Raw genomic sequence first — 20,608 nt, 5'->3', positions numbered from 1 at the left:
CAGCCAGTCCTCTCCAGGCAGCCACCATTGTTTTGCTGAACGCCCTGGAACTTGTTTCATTCTGTGGCTTTTTTATGTGTGTGTGTGTGGGGGGGGGGGGGAGGGGAATAGTAGCTGCTGGGGGGGGGGGGAAGGCAGCGTCCGATAGCGGCCACCATTTTGGGTTGTTGTTAGATTACCTTGGAAAAAGATGGCACCCAGGGCATTCTGGGGGTGGGGGGAAATGGTGACCACAAGGTGTGGTGGCAGTAGTAAAAAGGAAGAAAGGAAGGAATGGAACTTTAATGTATGAACAGCTAAACGGATGTGCTTTTTAATAAATCAACAGTTAAATTAATGAGGTTTATTTTTTAAAGCGGAAAATGAATAGAGTTGTTAAGTGAAAAAAACAAAAACAAAATTTTGCTATAATCCTGAGTAAGTAATAACATCAATTTATTTTAGTAATTAGATGTGGACTCAAATACAAGATAGCACGAGCAAAACAGCTAGGCCTGCAAAGGTTGCATCCTCTAAAAAGCAGCAGCTGCTAAAATCCCACTAAGTGGCTGTTCTCAGGCGTAGAGGGAATGCTAAGAATTGTATTTAGCCCTCCGCTATCCTTTCTGCGTAGCTGATTAGAGGGAATTTATCCTTGCCTTAAAAAAAAAATATAATGGACTTGATACTCAGTGCCAGCTTTTGGACTGAGCAGAAGAACTGCAAGCATGGAACCAGTTTTACATGCTGGTTTCCCATTCAGCTGGGGAAGCAAATGTGGAAGCTTTGATTTGGCAGGTGTAGCCCCCACCTGCTGGATTAGCTGCAGTCAGTTTATTTGTACAATGCATACAATGCATTTACCACAAATACGCTGCGCTCCAAGTGCCTCACAGAAAACAAGCAATCAAAAATTATAACACCAGTGTGGTAAACTGATGATAGTTCCACAGTTAACATTTTAAAGCATATCAAAAGTTTGCAATAGTTAAAGCATACCAAGAGGTCTATTAACAGCATCTAGTACCAACAGCAGCATCAACATTATATCCACAGGAATGGAGGAAGCTGCCATATACAGTGTCTACTACATTGACTGGCAGTGACTCTCCAGGGTTTCAGACAGGGGACAATCCCATTCCTAACTCGAGATACTGGGTGTGAACCTGGGACCCTCTGCATGCAAAGTAGATTCTCTGCCACTGAACTATGGCCTTTGCAGCCCCATTAAGTAATTCACACCCAGCTGTTCACATTAAGAGGCCTAACATTAATATACCTTGTTTGGTTGTGAAGGAATGGGTTTCTGTGCAGTCAGTTTAAAACTGACTCAACCCCCCCCCCCTTTTCTTCTTAGCATTTCTAAAATGCATAAAACTTGAGCTGATGAGCAAATGCATAACAAGGACACAGCTGTATAAACAAACTCTCTCCTTTATCAGTCACAGCAAGGGATGGCCTTGGCTGTTCCAGCCGAGTAGGGATGACATGTCTAGGGCTTATCTTACATGCTGACGCACAGACCTAGTCCGGGAACAGCGCCAGAGTGTGTTCTTGGAGATGGTGACCTCTTGCTCCAAGATAACAGTAGGAACAGGAATATCCTTTTATGGTCAGAAGTACCATAAGAATATCAGAGCAGGAACATATGTGATGTCAACCTGCGTGTATAGGCTGACGTGGTTGGATTCCTGGGGAAGGAGGGAGAGGGTGCCTGGAGGATATATATACTGCATGAAATTTCTCATTTCTTTGGACTTGCTGTGGACACACCACGCAGGTGCCTTTCTGCTGTTCCGGAGAGCAGAAATAAAGAACTCTTTCTCTGAACCAACCCTCGGTGTCATTTGACTTCCTTCCTCCTGTCCGGGAGCAATGCAGACCCAGTTGGTGAACTCCAATAAGGCTACAGTTGTAAGTAAGAAGGCAGGCAGGCAGGGTGGCGGTGGTTGAGATCAGACTAAGGTTGCTGGGGCAGTGCCAACATTTGCCCTAATGGACCAGCCTTCAATGCTTGTCCCGTCCTGTCCTTGTTTTTTTTGTTTTGCACCTGACCAAGCTGCTACCTTTTCCTGCCTCATTCTGCTTACTCAGAATCTCCAATTCAGCCTTTACCCACCTGGTACCCTCCAGATGTTTTCCACCACAATGTCTACCAGCCCCAGCCAGCACAGCTAGCCCTAACTAAAACTGAGTTTTGCTTGGTTTCCTAAGAGTGTTTCTCTTTGCTAGGTGCCTTAATCTCACTCTCTTGCTTGGAGTTCTGACTGCCATGAAGCTTGACCTCTCCAAAGTCCCTGATCCTGCAAGAATGTGCTCTGGCCTTTCAAGGCATGACAAAAAAAAACCCCCATTATATGTTGATTGCAAAGCCTGCTCTTAAAATCAAAATTGCTATCTAGGATAATAAATGGCCATTATCGCCACTCATTATCCTACCCAGCAATTTCAATTTTTCAGAAAGGGAATTGTAAATAAAAATAGCAGCGCTTCTTAATCTTGCAGGACAACTTGCCCTGCTAGTTCTTCCCCCTTCAAAAAAAGCACACTTAATGCTGCTATTGTCTGCCCACAGGAACCTTTTTCTCTCTCTGCTCCCGCCTCTTATTTTTGAAATGGAAAGCAGCATCAATCGGAGTTTTCTTTGGGGATGCAATGCAGCCTCCACAGAAAATAAGTACTAAATTTTTAGATATATAAAAAGACATTTCCTGCTAATTATGGGGAAGACTCCTCAAGGACAACTATCCGAAATAAATATGAATGGGTGACACCTACATCCCATATTACACATTATGGTAACGGCTGGCTGTGAAGGAAGAAAAGCTTTAGCCATTTTGTGCTTGGCTGCTTTTTGCTTTGAAGGCTCACATGCACAGGAAGGTCAAAAGTTTAAGGGGAGGTTTTGCTCAGGATCTTCTGCAAAGGAGGGTCCAAGGTTCAGCCTGGGAACCAGGCAATTAAGAGGAAATAGAAACTTTACCAAGAGCCCGCTGTCCTTCTGATGGACTGAAAGGTTGGAAAGGGAAGTGAAAACACTGTACAGAAGTCAAGTTGGAAAGAGGAGTCAAGTTGGAAAGAGAACTCTTTTAGAGGGAACTGCAGCAGAAAGGAGCTAGGAGAAAACTCCAAAGGGACCCAGAAGCTGAACTGAGCGATGTAACTTGAACATGAACATGAAATTTATTACGGTCATAGACCAGCTTGAGAAACACAAATGGAACTACAATCCCAATAGCAAAACAAACATTTAAAACAATATACAGTAGATTTTAAGTTTAAAAGTGTGATAGGCATATAAACACATAAAAACTTTAAAATAGACTACCTTAGAGAAATGACCCGAAGTCGCCCGTGGGTCTGGGTTTGGGAATTTTCTTAACAAACTAGATTGAAACAGGGGATGGTCTGCGCCTACAGATCTGTGCGCAGAATCTGGCAACAATCTGGGTTGTCTTGTGGTCTTTGCCTAACAGGAGAAGGTCAAATTTTTGCTTTACCGGGAGGTCAGTAAGCCTCACCAGCAGGGGGGTCAATGGTTTCTCTACGTGCCTCAGAGTGATGTGACTTGATACGCATTGGCTTGAATAGGGAAACAGTCTAGATCAGGTATAGCTGGGTGTCTTCTTCTTCTTCTTGCAAACTGTAAAGTGGCCTGCAGAGTCCATGATGCTCGTTTGGTTTGGAAGCTACAAAGACACGAAGGAATCTGTCCAGGCTTGTTCAGAGAGATTTGTTGTCCCTGCCTCTTTTGAGATCCATTGTGCTGCTAAGGCATGAATTACTGGTCAGGACCATTCTATCCAGGTGACAAATTGTCACATTTGCTGAGGAGACCCAGGTTTAAGTGGCTATGAAGATCACTGGGCGATTTTGGTCCTGTCACTCTTTCAGGCTAATCAGAGCCGCGGTAAGGATAAATTGAGGGTGGAGGACAACCACACAAGCACAACCTGGAGCTCATTGAAAGAAGGATAAAGGTAAAGGTAAAGGTACCCTTGCCCGTACGGGCCAGTCTTGCCAGACTCTAGGGTTGTGCGCTCATCTCACTCTATAGGCCGGGAGCCAGCGCTGTCCGCAGACACTTCCGGATCACGTGGCCAGCGTGACAAGCTGCATCTGGCAAGCCAGCGCAGCACACGGAACGCCGTTTACCTTCCCGCCAGTAAGCGGTCCCTATTTATCTACTTGCACCCGGGGGTGCTTTCGAACTGCTAGGTTGGCAGGCACTGGGACCGAGCAACGGGAGCGCACCCCGCCGCGGGGATTCGAACCGCCGACCATGCGATCGGCAAGTCCTAGGCACTGAGGTTTTATAACTCTCTCTGTCTGTCTATCTCGGGTCATTCCACACATTACATTTCTAGGTGCAGGCTGCCTTAAATGTGCACTTAAAAATGAGAACTGCGGATGTAAGAAACAAGGCTTGCAGACATGTCCATCATGTATGAAACTTGGCAGGGTGCACTCAGCAAGGAACAGTCACTGCCTGGAATACGCTGTTGACGTGAACCTAGCGCCAGATCCGAGTTTTCCTCTGTTGAACCTTGAGTACTGATTCAGGCTTCACACAGATATTGGTGCTTTTACTGTAGTGCATTTATTAAACAGGTTTCTATGCAGCTCCCTAGCAGAGCTCCAAATGCAGCAATGCAACATTAACCCGCCATGTTTAAATGGAACAGGAGTTTCCAGAGAGGTTGCACAAACTGCCACGAAACACGCCTGACCCTGCAGCATGGTGCCAAAGGCACGCATCAATTATTCAAGGATGCAGCACTGATACAAAACTAGAGCAGAGATTTATGCTGGGTGCACACCTGGCCCAAGTTATATAATGGCAAAAGGGTTCCAATTATTGAGACGTAAGTGCTCGAGGACAAAGGCCTGCATTTGTTAAGAGCTGCCTGACAATGCTTTTTTCTTAATCTACATGGTTCCTGCTATGCTGGGGCTCAGCTACATAATCCACTAGCTGTGATCACCCCTGCCCTTTCAGAAATTGACAACTCCTCCACATAATGCCCTGAATGACTTCCCCAGCTTTTTCTAGAACCGCACGTTCAGCACACTTGTTTAATAGCACAACGATCCTTTCCCTGGTCCTCCTTTTTAAGCAGCTTTAGAGGGTTAGATATGAAATGCAGAAACCATCAATCAGCAATACTGACTCATTCATGGAATACATGCACATTTCCCAGTGAATTTATCAGTACTGTTAGTTTTCATAAGAAAAAGAGTGAGATCCTTTATCTGCCGGACAGCAAGTTTAGCGTACTTGCATCGGGCCTGGTGTTGCATACGTTGTGAAAGTGAAATCACTGGCACCCCAGAGAGATGGTATACTCTTCTTTCTGATATGAAGAAGACATGTATGTGACTACTAGTGTCACGGCTCCAGTACAGTGGTACCTTGGTTGTCAAACTTAATCCATTCTGGGAATCCGTTCGACTCCTGGAACCGTTCGAAAACCAAGGCGCGGCTTCCGATTGTCTGCAGGGGCTTCCTGCACTCAATCGGAAGCCGCGTCAGGCGTTCGGATTCCAGAAAACGTTCGCAAACCAGAACACTCACTTCCGGGTTTGTGGCGTTCAGGGGACCTGATTTGTTTGGGAACCAAGCCGTTCGACAACCAAGGTACCACTGTACAGTGGTACCTCAGGTTACATATGCTTCAGGTTACAGGCTCCGCTAACCCAGAAATAGTGCTTCAGGTTAAGAACTTTGCTTCAGGATGAGAAGAGAAATCGTGCTCTGGCGGCACGGCGGCGGCAGGAGACCCCATTAGCTAAAGTGGTGCTTCAGGTTAAGAACAGTTTCAGGTTAAGAACGGACCTCCGGAACGAATTAAGTACTTAACCCGAGGTACCACTGTATTTATGCCAGTTGCTGGGAATCAAAAGAGGAGAGAGTTGCTGCCGTACCCAGGTCCTGCCTGCAGACTTTCCACAGCCTGGCCTGATCCTATAAAATCTGAACGATCAAAGAGGCTGGAATAGCCCTGAAGATGGACAGTCACCCCTGCCTCCCCACTCAGTTTCCTCAGCATACAATGTGCACTACTTTCAGCTTCTTGGAGGAAAGGCAGGCTAGAAATGCATTAAATGATAAATAAATAAATATGTAACAGCTTGCCTCTCCTTGGAAACAATCTTTTAAGAATCCCTGAAGCCTGCTTCTCAGCTAGGCTTGGCCAAACATCCACAACATCCATAATAAAAAAAAGCAGCATTGCTTGTTGGTATTTAGAGCATGCTGTGAAGTCAGAAATCGAGAATTAGCCTTGCTGTGCCCCTAAAACCTGCCAAGTTCATTCTTAAGATGCGCACTTATGTACAATGCAAGCATCCTCAAATGACCAAACACATGGAGCCTGCTTCAAGTCCAGTTGTTTTATTGACTAGATGCATGTTGATAAAGAATGATTGGGTGGTGAGTTTGCAGAGACATTTTGTTCAGCAAAAAGTAAAATTGTTTTAACACTTAATCGGCTATGTGTTTGGACAGGGGAAAAAAGTTAATCATTCTTGTTTGTTCTTGAGATACTCCAGATGAGGAAAGAGAGTTTTTTTAAAAAAAACAAAAACAAGTGTGTGATTTAAAAATTGTTACACAAACAAATGAGCCTAGTAATGAGATAGGATAGATGAGGAATTAAAAAGATGGTTTGTACAGTGAAAAATAGCCATACAGGAGCATGAGCAAGGATGGACCATCGCTCAGGGGCATTTTATTTTATTTTATTTTATTTTATTATTTCTACCCCACCCATCTCGCTGGGTTTCCCCAGTCACTCTAAATCTGGTGCAATAAAGAATGGGCAACTTGATATACTTTTATTGATGCTGTTAGACAAAAGGGTGAGAGGAGGAACCCATCAAAGACTGATGGAAAACCGCAGAAAGATATATTTGATTAATAGGAATCTAATAATGCTCGGTAATATGAGTATTAAGCTTTTTATTAATGTGTTTTGGTGATAGATTTCAATGTTATTATTGCTTGTGGTCCCCTCTGATGTTTGTGTGTGTGTGTGTGTGTGTGTGTGTGTGTGTGAGAGAGAGAGAGAGAGAGAGAGAGAGAGAGAGAGAGAGAATGAAAGATTGAATTTGGAGTCATTTTCATGCAAGGTATTTGTTCTACCACTGAACTACAGCTGCTTCTTTAAGGTGGTGCCACCTTCAAACCAACACTTTCCCTCCAATGTCTGGTAGTTCATGCACACAGAATATCTAACACACCACCCTCTTGTTTCCTTCATTGCAGCAGAGCCACACCAGATGCCCAGCGCACAAGTGTCCCGTTGAATCACCTGGATGGATACCTATTCAGCACTCTGTGGTAAGTCGGAGCCTTTTCCTCCCTCCGTTGCAAAGATTAAAGAGAATAAAGGAGATGTCTATGTCCTAGAGGCAGCCTTAGGGCTGTATACCAGAATGTTTGATAAAATTATCAGAGAAAGGCCAAATTAAGGGTACGTTCTGGTCTTTGTGAGTGGGTTTTCCCCCAAAGCAATTCACAGTTTTGTGGTTCCATACTCTGTCGCTGAGGGATTGAAAATAATCTCAAAAAAATTCTAGAAAAAGATTTGTTGGTGTTGGGTGAAGCCCAGGAGAAGACAAAGATCCTCTTTCCTGATTTCATGGTTCTCCTTGTGTTCAGTCATCTGAATTAGGTACATTTTCAACTGCTGGGCCCTAATCCAGACTTTCTAAACCTGCAACCCTCCCTACATTTACCTAAAAGTAAGGCCCCATGAAATCACCAGGATTCGTTTCTGTGAAACTGTGCATAGGATCAGGCTGCAGAAATCCTAAAATTAATACTGCAGTGTTCACATTGTACAGGCCAACTTAGAAATGTGGTCAGGAAAACTGACATTTTGAGTTTTGCCTCTTCCAGTCGAGTGTTAAATGTTTAGTTTTGATATCCAAACCAAGATGTTATAAATTTCAAATCAGAGGTGTGCAACCTTGGATTTTAAACCATCCAATTTGTTACCACGATTGGTGCGTTACTCAGCAAGTTTTTTGAGATCAGTGGAAACAGCTTTTCCCCATCTTATGGGGAACATATACAGTAATACCTCCTCGAACGTCTGCCCTGTCGACCGTCCATTTTGGCAAACGTCCGTGGCAAACCCGAAAGTACCGGCACGGGCTACTTCCGGGTTTGCCACTCGTGCATGCACAAAGCGGTGCTTTGTTGAGCATCCCTTTCAATGGATCCCGGACTCAGAACAAGGTACCACTGTAATTTAAGCATGTGAGCAGCCCTCTGAAAGCTGCCTACTTCTTTAGCTTTTTGTATGGTTGATGTTTAAATATGCAAGGTGCATCTTCCAGCTTCCCTTTGAAATGGGTACTGGGGTTGGGTGCTGGAACTCCAAATATGGGAATCATTTTGTCCAATTATATACCAACCAGCCGTCATTGTGACTGTTCACTGCTCAAGGGTGATGTTGTACTATGGTGTGTCAGGTGGGTAGAATCTCCACTCCAATGATGTGTGTTCCATGTGGTGGTTTTGCTGGAGTGCTGATGCTCACTGCACATACACAGAGACTAAGAACCTAAGAAGGATTAGTGCTGGCCACTGGAGCTGCTTCCATTGGATAATATGTACTTGTTGGGCTCCCTAAAAGATGCTGAGGTTAACAAGCTGTGACAGTGCCATCTAATTTAAATTGGGCCTCTGTTGTGCAGAATATTCAATGTGTAGTGTAAGTACACACTGACCAGAGAATTATATTACAGGAGAGAGTCCAAAGCTGCAATTTTATACGCAGTTACTTGAAAGTAGGCATCACTGAACACAGCAAGACTTACGTCTCTGCGTAACCATGCATAGAATTGCACTGTTAGACAACAATTCTGTGCATGCTTATTTGGGAGTTAGGTTGCAATACTAACCCCACTTACCTATGAGTAAAGGTAAAAGGTAAATGACCCCTGGTCGTTTAAATCCAGTCAAAGGCGAATATGGGGTGCGGCACTCGCCTCGCTTCAGGCCGAGGGAACTGGTGTTTGTCCACAGACAGCTTTCTGGGTCATGTGGCTAGCATGACTAAACTGCTACTGCTGCATGGAGGACCGTGACAAGTGCCAGAACGCATGGAAATGCCATTTACCTTCCCACCACAGTGGTACCTATTTATCTACTTGCAATGGTATGCTTTCGAACTGCTAGGTTGGTAGAAGCTGGGACAGAGCAATGGGAGCTCGCCCCGTCACAGGGATTCGAACCGCTGACCTTCCAATCAGCAAGCACAAAAGGCTAAGTGGTTTGGACCACAGCGCCACCCACATCCCTTTACCTATGAGTATCCAGTCATCTCCCTCTGCTTGGTTAAGTTACACCGCTCCCATTCACTGGAATGCTCTGATGTTTTAGTACATGTGAGTGCACTGTTTTCACATCTTCCAGCTTCCCTCTGAAATGGGTGCTGGGGTTGGGTGCTGGAACTCCAAATAGGGGAATCATTTGGTTCAATTATATACCAACCAGCCGTCGTTGTGATTGTTCACTGCTCAAGGGTGATGTTGTACTATGGTGTGTCTTTTCGTTGTAATTGGTATTAAAAATTAATATCCCACTTTTCAGTTCAAAAACAGGCCTCTTTAAAGTGCCCTACAAGGAAACACAGTCAAGCATCATAAAAGAGAAACAACATCACATCATATATACTTAAAATAAATAAATCACAGCAAGCATTTATTCTGCCCTCCCTGCTCCTGTGTGGTCTGAAATGTACAGCTGTGTACCAAACATATATACCAGATTTCATTCAAACGTCTCAATGTTCCAGGGGATTGTCATGTTGCAAACAGACAAAGCTAAACAGGCCAGTTAACTCAAAGGCATCACTTGAATCAGTCTATACTTGTTTAGATGTCTGTCTTTCTGATCTCACTTCTTCTAAACCAAGTAAAGCCTTTTCAGTGCTGGTCTTTCAAATGATCCCTTCTTTTGCCCTTGAAGATAGTTATCCTCCAGTTCCTTTAGGAATCCCAAGTTGTGTATGCACGGAATTTGCTGAGCAAGAGTGTCCGCCTTGCTACCTGTTTTATATATGCCATTTAATCAATTTATAGACTGATGCATACGAGGAAGTTTGCAAAGTAAAAGGCATACGACTGCAAAACTAAGATACAGATAGAACAAAAATATCTAGTGTCAGTAAAAACCCCGAATCAAAATATTGAGCAGTGCAACCCTGAAATTAATAACAATAATTTTAATATTCATACCCCGCCCATCTGGTTGGGTTTCCCCAGCCACTCTGGGCGGCTTATAGAAGTGGCACTGCAGGGATTCAGAGGGGTGTCTCCCAGCCCTCCCAGGTGATGCTTAGAATCATAGAATCATAGAATCATAGAGTTGGAAGAGACCACAAGGGCCATCGAGTCCAACCCCCTGCCAAGCAGGAAACACCATCAGAGCACTCCTGACATATGGTTGTCAAGCCTCTGCTTAAAGACCTCCAAAGAAGGAGACTCCATCACACTCCTTGGCAGCAAATTCCACTGTCGAACAGCTCTTACTGTCAGGAAGTTCTTCCTAATGTTGAGGTGGAATCTTCTTTCTTGTAGTTTGGATCCATTGCTCCGTGTCCGCTTCTCTGGAGCAGCAGAAAACAACCTTTCTCCCTCCTCTATGTGACATCCTTTTATATATTTGAACATGGCTATCATATCACCCCTTAACCTCCTTTTCTCCAGGCTCAACATGCCCAGCTCCCTTAGCCGTTCCTCATAAGGCATTGTTTCCAGGCCTTTGACCATTTTGATCTAGATGCTATACTCCTATTGATGCAGCCCAGAATTGCATTGGCTTTTTTAGCTGCCGCGTCACACTGTTGGCTCATGTCAAGTTTGTGGTCAACCAAGACTCCTAGATCCTTTTCACATGTACTGCTTTCAAGCCAGGTGTCACCCATCTTGTATTTGTGCCTCTCATTTTTTTTTGCCCAAGTGCAATACTTTACATTTCTCCCTGTTAAATGCTTGGGAACTGAACTCCAAACCCTCTCTATGCAAAACAAATTCTCTAACCCTGAGCTGCGGTACTCAGACCTGAGTGGCACCAGTTGTTTCAGGGATTCCCCACTCCATCCCAAGTATCCTCTTTCTCTCTCTTACCTGCTCCCCCCCCCCCATGCCGTCTGGTGCACTTTGAAGCACTGCTATTACATAAACACCAGCCTCCTTTGATGGTTATAGTTTCATATCCACTTTTCTCTGCTCTGCTCATTGTTCCTTCCTTTAAGACCTTTGATTCTGTTTAGTTGTTTGCAGTCTGTGGGAGAGGTCAATGCAGGATTGGCTTTCCTTATTTGAATGTCCTTGTTTAAACTCATTTGGCGATGGAGAACAGCCTAATTCAAATTAATTGCCGAAGGAGGGAGCTGTGTCTGCAGACTTCTCTTTCCTGGTAATGTTTCTGTAGCGCTTGGGTTATAAAATATTCCTGAAGGAGCTCTCTGCACAGGGAATGTGTTAATCATGAAACCTTAGACTAGTTTCTGGGTAGACTTTATTACATAATAACTGGGATAATTTCCTCTGTAATGTGCTGCCCGTAAGGAAATAGAAGATGCATTGAATATGGATCCAACACAGAAATTACTACCAAGCTCAGTAGCCAAAAAGGTGTTTGGGGATGGAGGAATCTATCAAATTAAATTTTTCTGTTTCTCCTTTTCCCCATCAGTCTGTGATATTTTTAAAGAAAAAATGCCCATGAAGATTCAACAGCATTTTAGTGTGGTTTCCTCCCTCATACGTACGTTTGTAAGGAGTTTTGTCAAATATACACACTAGGGAATGTGCTGATTCTGACACATCATTGCCAGGGCAAAAATATAACTCAAATTGTAGTGCGGTTGCTACCTAGAAATGTTCATAGTGGTGGTGGAAATTGGTGAAAAGGAATACAGGATGTCCTTGTCCCCCAGAGAAGTACTCATCCAGAGCGAACCCACCAAAAAAGCGAGGAATGTGAGCGAAAGCCAAGGAATATTACTTGCACGATGGTCATCAGGAATTATAGACATCGCTGTGGTTTATGCCTGGCGAACTCACAGCACAGGCGTTAATGGGAGGCTGAATTGCAAGCTTGCATGTTTCAAGCTTCCTGGCAAGCGGCTCCACATTTTTGTAAGTCACCGTGATTTAACAATTTAATGAAACAGCAGCCCGTTACATAGCTTTGGAGCTACTGCACTTTTACAGACACGACCTCTGCCACTTCCCTGGAGATGCACAAGCCAGCAACCCTCAAAAAGACAAATAGCAAATAGTTTAATTGCAGGGGCCTGTTAGGGACAGTGGGGAGGCCAACCGTAGGTGGAGACCGAGGCAATGAAAGGCAGAGCCAACTCTTTCTAGTTTTGTCCCCATTTTCCTCCCTGCTGAGTTCTGCAAGGGTAACATTGAGACTAAGGAGGGCCACCCTCTGGGTTGGTTGTGTATCTGCTCAGTGTGCTGTCCACGCACAATCCATTGTTGGGCAATGTTCAGATCCCTCTGCTCTCATGTGGTGTAGTGTGCCAGTGTGGTGTAGTGGTTAGGAGCAGTGGACTCGTAATCTGGTGAACCGGGTTCGCTTCCGCGCTCCTCCACATGCTGCTGCTGGGTGACCTTGGGCTAGTTGCACTTCCTTGAAGTCTCTCAGCTTCACTCACCTCACAGAGTGTTTGTTGTGGGGGAGGAAGGGAAAGGAGATTGTTAGCAGCTTTGAGACTCCTTTGGGTAGTGATAAAGTTGGATATCAAATCCAAACTCCTCCTCCTCTTCTCCTCTTCTCCTCCTGGTTTTTTATCTTCAGACCATAAAGGTAAAGGGACCCCTGGCCATTAGGTCCAGTTGCGGACGACTCTGGGGTTGCAGCGCTCATCTCGCTTTATTGGCCAAGGGAGCCGGCGTACAGCTTCCGGGTCATGTGGCCAGCATGACTAAGCCACGCATGGAAACGCCATTTACCTTCCTGCCGGAATGGTACCTATTTATCTACTTGCACTTTGACGTGCTTTCGAACTGCTAGGTTGGCACCCTGTTGCGGGGATTCGAACCACCGACCTTCTGATCGGCAAGCCCTAGGCTCTGTGGTTTAACCCACAGCGCCACCCGCGTCCCCTTCAAAACATACCAGAGATTTAAAGCACATTTAAAGCCTGCCCAGCCACCCCACAAATTCTGGGAACTGTATGTAGGTCTGTAAAGTTAGCGATAGTTACCAGGATTCCTGGGTGGGTGGGGTGCATGGAAAGTGCTGTAAAGGTCTAGTTTGCATGCCACCTTGGCCAAGCAGCCTTTCAAATGGGGGCACCTTCAAATAGAAGACAATCTCCTGCAAAGCAGGGCACCCGGCAACTCCACTGTAAAACAAGGTAGGTCTACCCAGCCAAAGGTGTTGACGGAGAAGCTCCCTGCTTCTCTTCCAAACCCTGCTAGCTCATAAATTCCACATTCGAGGTGGGTGGTGAGGAATGTGTTTTGTGGTTTACGTGCTTTGAACATTGGAGTATCCAGCTGCCTTCAGCCTGCAATTCTAGTCACACTTACAAAGCCTCGTTGGAGCCAGTAGGCCTTACTCCTTGAGTAACAACTGCTCAGGGGAGTCGTTGTTAAGGAGGATATATCTATGCTTTGTTTTGCAGAGGTGATCTTTAATTTTAATGCTCCCCCCTCCCTTGTTGCTCTGTTCATGTACTCCTGCAGCTTTTCGTTACAACTGAGACACCTACGTTTATGGCTCAAGGCACCTCACCATCTGCCTCTTTTATCTTAGCCTCTCTGAAAACAGCTTTTCCTATTGTGATGCTCTTGGTGCTGAGTCCCACCGACAGTCAGCTGCTTTGGAAATGATTTATTTGGAGCAGTGGGTTGTTTTTTTCAGGGCCAAAATTGATTGACATTTAGATGCCCCTTTTATGAGGTTCGAAACCATGCTGGGTAAATGCTTGTTTCTTGATTTATGAAAAAGGACCTAGAGGACGCATTAGGGAGCACCTGTTGAATATATGAGCTGTTTAACGGTGGAATAGACTGCTTTGGAAGGAAGTGGATTCTTCTTCGTTCTATCCAGCCTTTGTGTATTAGGGGTGCATATTTATATTTTTTGCATTATTGTGGGGTTGGACTAGATGTCCTTTGAGATCCCTTCCAGCTTTTGGGTCTGAAGATTGGGGGGGAAAATATTGCATAACAGAGAGTAGAATATTTGGGTGTCATCCTAGGTATTCAATGTAATTGACAGATGGAAAATTGGAAGTCATTTTTCTTTTTCTTTTTCTTTTCTTTTCTTCTTTTCATTCCTTTTTTTCTTTCCTCTCTTCTCTTTCTTTTTTCTTCTTTGGTGTCCTCTGCTCTGGGCCATTGCTAGGGTCCAAGTATTACACACACATGAAGGTGGATGGTTGGTGGAAGGACCCTGAGAGGCAGGGAAGGAAAAGTCTCCCAGGTGAGAGAGCTGGGAGGGTCCACCCCTTTTGTGGGTGCCAAGGGTTAAGAGCTACCTTTTAGAGAGGACTCTGTGTTTTCTTTTCTCTTTCTGCTTCTCTCTCTGCTTTTGTTTTTATTTATATTCATTTCATTCACATTTCTGGGTTATGAAAAAAGCTTTAATAAAATCCTATGGGAAAAATGAGGTCCCTCTCAGTTCCATTACACCCTCTGCGAACATTGTTGGTACTGAGTGTGTGTGGTTTGTTTAGTACTTGTTGCAGACTTGTTGAACTAGGAAGCCCCTGCCCAGGGTGAAAGTTAGCCCAGTGAGTTATTGTGTCCTGTGTATACTTAGGCCTCAGATCTTAAGACATGGATGTGGCCCTCCAGATGTGGTTGGACTGCAACTCCTATCATCCCTGTCCATTGGCCATGCTAGTTGGGGATGATGGGGAATCCAACAACATCTGGAAGTTTTGCCATTTCAGGCCTAACAAAACAGGCATTGCAACATCATCTTCCGTGGCTTGCAGGCAGTATGAAACCTCTGTGTTGGTCAGACCTGGGAGCCTGGCTTTCTGTAGTTAGGCTCAGTTTTGCCTAGGGAAGAGACCAAAGAGATTAAGTGAAAGGCTCTGCAGAATTGGTGGGTTTTGAGCTTTGGTTTGAGAGGCTGCAGACACACCATACATTTAAAGCACATGGCTTCACCAATGAATCCTGGGGGTTTTAGTTTACCCCTCAATCCCCAGCACCTTCAACAAACTACAGTTCCCAGGATTCCTTGGGGGAAGTCATGAGATTTAAATGTGTGGTTTGCCCACAGATGAGGGTATGTTCTGTAGGTTCTGGCAGGCATTTCGATACATAATGGAATATAGACAGAGCTTTACACAGACCAGTTATTAAAATAAACCTTGCATTGCATTTATAAGATAATTGAAGTGCCAAGGTTTTAAAATAGCGCAGTATAAAAACCATGAGAACTTCATATTCTCTTTTCAGTTTCTTGGACAATGTAACTTTTTTTTTGGCACATTTGTTCTGAAACCTTGTGGGGTTTTTTTTATTACTTGTTTTGAATCTTCCACCAGAAATGGAAGACGGGGAAATCTGCGGGAGCCTGAAATATGTTTCCTCATTTCATGAGCTGGGCTAAAACCTCACAGCTGTCTCAACATTTCAGAAAGCCAGCTAACAGACTAGCACCTACTGGTCCTTGCAGTAGCTCTCCTGCTCACTGAGACAACCACAAAACATTAACTCTTGATCGCCAAAGCTCAGAATTCATTTGAGTTCGGAAAGGGCAAACTAAACTAATGACAACGTTGTAGAGACCACTTGGAGGCATTGAGATATCAGTGTTGGGGGCTTGTAATGTTCTCACCACAACATAGCTGTCAAGTGTCCCTTATTTGAAGGGATAGTCCCTTATTCCAGCGCCATGTCCCGCTGCTGTTCCTTATTGATGGATGTCCCTTCAATGTCCCTTAAATGATGTCCCTTAAATTTCAAAGGAAGCAGTTCCTCTCCCTCCCTCCCTGGCGGCCAGGGAGGAGGGAGGCTCCAACTGTGTTGCTTGGCTGTGTTGCTCACCCAATAAGAAGTCTAAGAACGACTGGGGGGTGGAGCTTGCATGCCTTGTGTGTGGCTAGTTAATGCAAGCTTAGGGGTTTTTTGAATGCTGGACGCCATTTTGTTGCACGTGCTGCTGCAAACTTTGCAGTGCAAAGCCAGGCCGGGGAGCCATCTTAAGTTGAGGCTGCATAGGCCTTGTGGTGCATGTGATTCAGATTCTATTCAGTTGAACCTCTGGTTACAAAGTTGGTTGGACAGTGTTCTCGAAGCTACCAGCATGAGTTTGACCAGACTGCAGGAGGACAGGAAGACTGGAGTGCCTAGAACAGGTGAGGCTGCAGGTCCCTTATTTTGGCTGCTGGTCCCTTATTTTCAAGGCTGCTGGTCCCTTATTTTCAAATCTTTAAGTTGACAGCTATGCACCACAAACACAAGTTGAACATTGGAGCCTCCAAAGTCTTCTCCTTCTGAGAAAATAATCCCTTTCATTCTCTGCTCTCACCACAACAGCTCCCTAGACACTGTCTCAGATCCAGCGGCCTTTAGGGAAAATTACATCCCTCAGGTCTGTTTTCCCCTGGCTCTGGTACCTGCACAGCACAGTGCCAGGTACCAGAATGGTGAGAATGGAAGAACCTCCCTCATTCCATATGTTCAGCCCAGCTGCCCACTCTGCTAGGACAGGAGTAGCAGCAGGAGAGTATGAGGGAAGGGGAGAAGGGGGTTGGCAGACTGTGGAGGTGTTGCGGTTATTAATATTGCGCAGTTGGAAGCAATGTTGAAATAAAAACTGCCCAGTCCACAAATATGGCTCAAAAGCTTTACTAGCAGAACTTGTTCCACAAAACAGAGACTCAGAACAATAATGCTACATCTAAATAGATGCATAATGTTATGCGCTTGTCCAAGCAACAGGTACAGCATCTAAGAGATATGAAATTACTTTATCCAGAGCTGAAAGGAAAGATCTGCCTCTCCCACAGTCTCTCCATTATAGCCAGAGGCTGTGTTCCTGGAGAGAATCATCGGCTCCTCTGGCTCCTTGCAGAAAAAGAACAAAGACTAACTCACACAAAATAGAGATTTGCAATTGAATATCCCATGTGAATCTAGGTTAAACACCTCGGGAGAGAACAGCAAAGATACATCAACAGCTAATCATTAACCTGTTAGGCGCTCTGAGAGCTTCAGTTTAGCAATACGCATACAGAGTTATTTTCTGTTTCAATGTACAATGAAACAATTATACTCAACAGGGTAGAGGTGGAGGTATTTGGGAAGTGGTGGGTAGGAGGAAGGGAGTTTGGTTGCACATGTGAATTTGTCACCTGTGGAATCAGGGCCATCCGGAAATCTTCATGCAGATTGTGTTGCAGGTATCTGGACAATCCAATAAACAAATGTCAATTCTGCATAAAATTTGACTTGGTTTGAAATTTGGGGTTCTGCTTCTAAGAAATTGGTTTTGGAACTGCGGATTGACTTACCAAAATCTGCATTGTATCTGACACATTTTTCATCAATGCATCTCCTGTGCTAACAGTTATAATGGATAAAACAAAAAAAAATTCCTTCCAGTAGCACCTTAAAGACCAACTAAGTTAGTTCTTGGTATGAGCTTTCGTGTGCATGCACACTTCTTCAGATACACATGAGTGTATCTGAAGAAGTGTGCATGCACACGAAAGCTCATACCAAGAACTAACTTAGTTGGTCTTTAAGGTGCTACTGGAAGGAATTTTTTTTGTTTTGACTATGGCAGACCAACACGGCTACCTATCTGTAACTAGTTATAATGGACGTACTTCTTGCACCTCCTTTCATGCAGTCAACGCTGCATCATGTGTCTCATAGTCTAAATGCAGTTGAACACACGAGGCTGGATTCATACTTGGTCGAACTTGAGAGCAGAACCATTAAAATCAATGGAAGACAAGCTCCAGTGGCGTAGCGTGGGGGGTGCAGGGGGGGCCAGCTGCACCGGGCACAACATCTGGGGGTTAGGGTTAGGGGGCGCAAATCCACGGGTTAGGGGGTGCAAATTACTTGCCTTGCCCCGGGTGCTGACAACCCACGCTACGCCACTGACAAGCTCCTCAGTTTTAATGAGTTTACTCATTCAATCCACGATGCACTGAGAACAATGTAAAAAGATACTAATATTTGGAAATGCATACAACAAAGCCTATGAGGCAGTTCAACATACACACAGATGAAACATTGGGACATGTACTGAACTGAGCACTTGTAAATACATGTCAGGCTGCGAGGCAAGGTTTACCTTCCCCCTGTATCTGTAGATAACAGCGCAAAGTGGAAGTACAGTGGTACCTCGGGTTAAGAACTTAATTCATTCTGGAGGTCCGTTCTTAACCTGAAGCTGTTCTTAATCTGAGGTACCACTTTAGCTAATGGGGCCTCCCGCTGCTGCTGCCACACCACCACTGCATGATTTCTGTTCTCATCCTGAAGCAAAGTTCTTAACCGAGATACTATTTCTGGGTTAGCGGAGCCTGTAACCTGAAGCGTCTGTAACCTGAAGTGTCTATAACCCGAGGTACCACTGTAGTCTTTTTCCAGCAACACGAAGGATTATCAAGCACAACACAAAATCCAGCGTCCATTCTCACTGTGCAGGTGCTCCCAGTTGAGTTCCTCCCACTTCCCTCTAGCTACTTCCGTCTTCCCGTCTCCTCACCATGTGATTGCTCCACCATTGAGCCTTCTGAGAGGCTACCCTATCCAGTCGTCTTGCCCTAGGACTGACAGGCTGCACACTTTCTAGTGAGGGAGAGTGAACCAGTTGTCCCTCCTCCTGTTCCTCTTCCCCTTGTTGTTCTCCTTCCAGTTCGGCCCAACTATCAGTCTCCGAACTGTGTCCCTCTGCAAACCATTGCTCTAGGTCGATACTACCCTCCTGCTCCTGTAGAGCTTCAGGATCCCAGCCTTGCGCAGAGGGAGAGGGAGGCTCCCACAATTCCTCTTCAGAGCCTGATCCCTGACAATACTGGAAGAAGTGTAGTATGAGGATGGATGAGTCTGTCAGTTTAGTTCCCCCCAGTCTTTAAGTCTGCCATGTTTCGATAGGAGTTGTGATTTTTTCATTTTTAAAAATGTCCTTATGAAAATGTGTTCTCAGCATTTTTCTGCACATTTCCCTATCATGCATTTTAATGCAGTGTTGATTAATGTTATGAATTTGTGCATTTATTTTCCTTTTTTATTATTTATTGGTTTAAAATACAAACGTACAAACGTACAAACACACAACAAAGGTAGGTATAACAAAGTTAAATATAAGTAGAAAAAAAATCACAACTTAAAAGCAAGAAACATTTGAAAAAAGAAAAAAAGAAAGAAAAAGAAAAAAGAAATGAAAAGAAAACCAAAAATTTATACAACATCATGTCCTTCAAAATAATTTTTTTTTACAAGAAATTTCCAATCATTCTCATTATACTTTTTCTATTGTCATGGTATTATCGCACAGTTTTATTTTGTATCCTTTTTCATACATTCCACTAAGATATTTGTTTCATTTATTTATAATTCACAAGTGTCATTCCAGTTCTGCTATGATGGTATCATTTTTAAAATATAGTCTTATGTATTCCTTAAATATTTTCCCTTCTCCACGTGTTCTCTGGTTTAAGGCTCCTCTGACTTTTCCCGTCAGCTTTTCCCGTCATTTATTTTCACTAATATGTGTATTTCTTTTTTTGCACCCTTTTCCCCAGACACATTTTTGTACATGTTTTTGGGTTGGAAAACTGTATTAGGAGAAGTGCAAATTTCAAAAGACAGCTGTGTTTCTGTCTGCATATTGCATCAGGAAGTATGAATTAGGGAGGGTCACAGTAAAATGCAAACTGAGCCTGATTTATCCTCCATCCCTAGCGCGGTGCAAACTAGACTGTTGGTAGAGAAGACAGATAACCTGGACCAGACTCCCATATTTTTAGAGAATGGTGTTGTTTTAGAGAGTGATGTTTCTATCCAAAGTCTTCTGCTGGAACTGTAATCACAAGTCACCGCTTCCTGCCTCAACTTGCTAGGCTTTCCAGGAGTCCTTAAACTAGATCTTTATGTGTTTGAGCATCCACAAAAGTCATTATCAGCAACCTTGTAAAAAACCAGCTTTGTGGAGGCTTTGATGATACAGTGTGATTACGAGGATGAAAAGGTGAATAACCCTTTGAAAAGTGCAGACGCATATCAGTTCAGAAAAAAACCACTAGTTATTACTGAAATACATTGCTAAAGTTTTGTTGTTGTTTAGTCGTTTAGTCGTGTCCGACTCTTCGTGACCCCATGGACCAGAGCACGCCAGGCACCTATGTCCTCCACTACCTCCCGCAGTTTGGTCAAACTCATGCTGGTAACCTCGAAAACACTATCCAACCATCTCGTCCTCTGTCGCCCCCTTCTCCTTGTGCCCTCCATCTTTCCCAACATCAGTGTCTTCTCCAGGGAGTCTTCTCTTCTCATGAGGTGGCCAAAGTACTGGAGCCTCAGCTTCACGATCTGTCCTTCCAGTGAGCACTCAGGGCTGATTTCCTTAAGAATGGATAGGTTTGATCTTCTTGCAGTCCATGGGACTCTC

The 20,608-nt window shown here is 44.3% G+C and overlaps 1 protein-coding gene across 14 annotated transcripts in view; it reads left to right on the top strand.

The window, feature by feature from the left end:
- DLG2 (discs large MAGUK scaffold protein 2) overlaps positions 1-20,608 on the top strand; it is a 901,719-nt gene that overhangs the window by 190,999 nt on the left and 690,112 nt on the right. For 12 of the 14 annotated variants that reach the window (XM_077926964.1, XM_028725975.2, XM_028725977.2 and 9 more), the window contains one exon: positions 7,247-7,321. In XM_077926964.1, coding sequence (XP_077783090.1) covers positions 7,247-7,321 — 75 coding nt within the window. The remainder of the gene's footprint in view (positions 1-7,246; positions 7,322-20,608) is intronic. The other 2 variants (XM_028725973.2, XM_028725986.2) reach the window with 1 other exon arrangement.

Source organism: Podarcis muralis, chromosome 4 (assembly GCF_964188315.1).
Source record: "Podarcis muralis chromosome 4, rPodMur119.hap1.1, whole genome shotgun sequence".
Taxonomy (NCBI): Eukaryota; Metazoa; Chordata; class Lepidosauria; order Squamata; family Lacertidae; genus Podarcis; species Podarcis muralis.
This window is presented reverse-complemented; position numbering and strand designations above follow the sequence as displayed.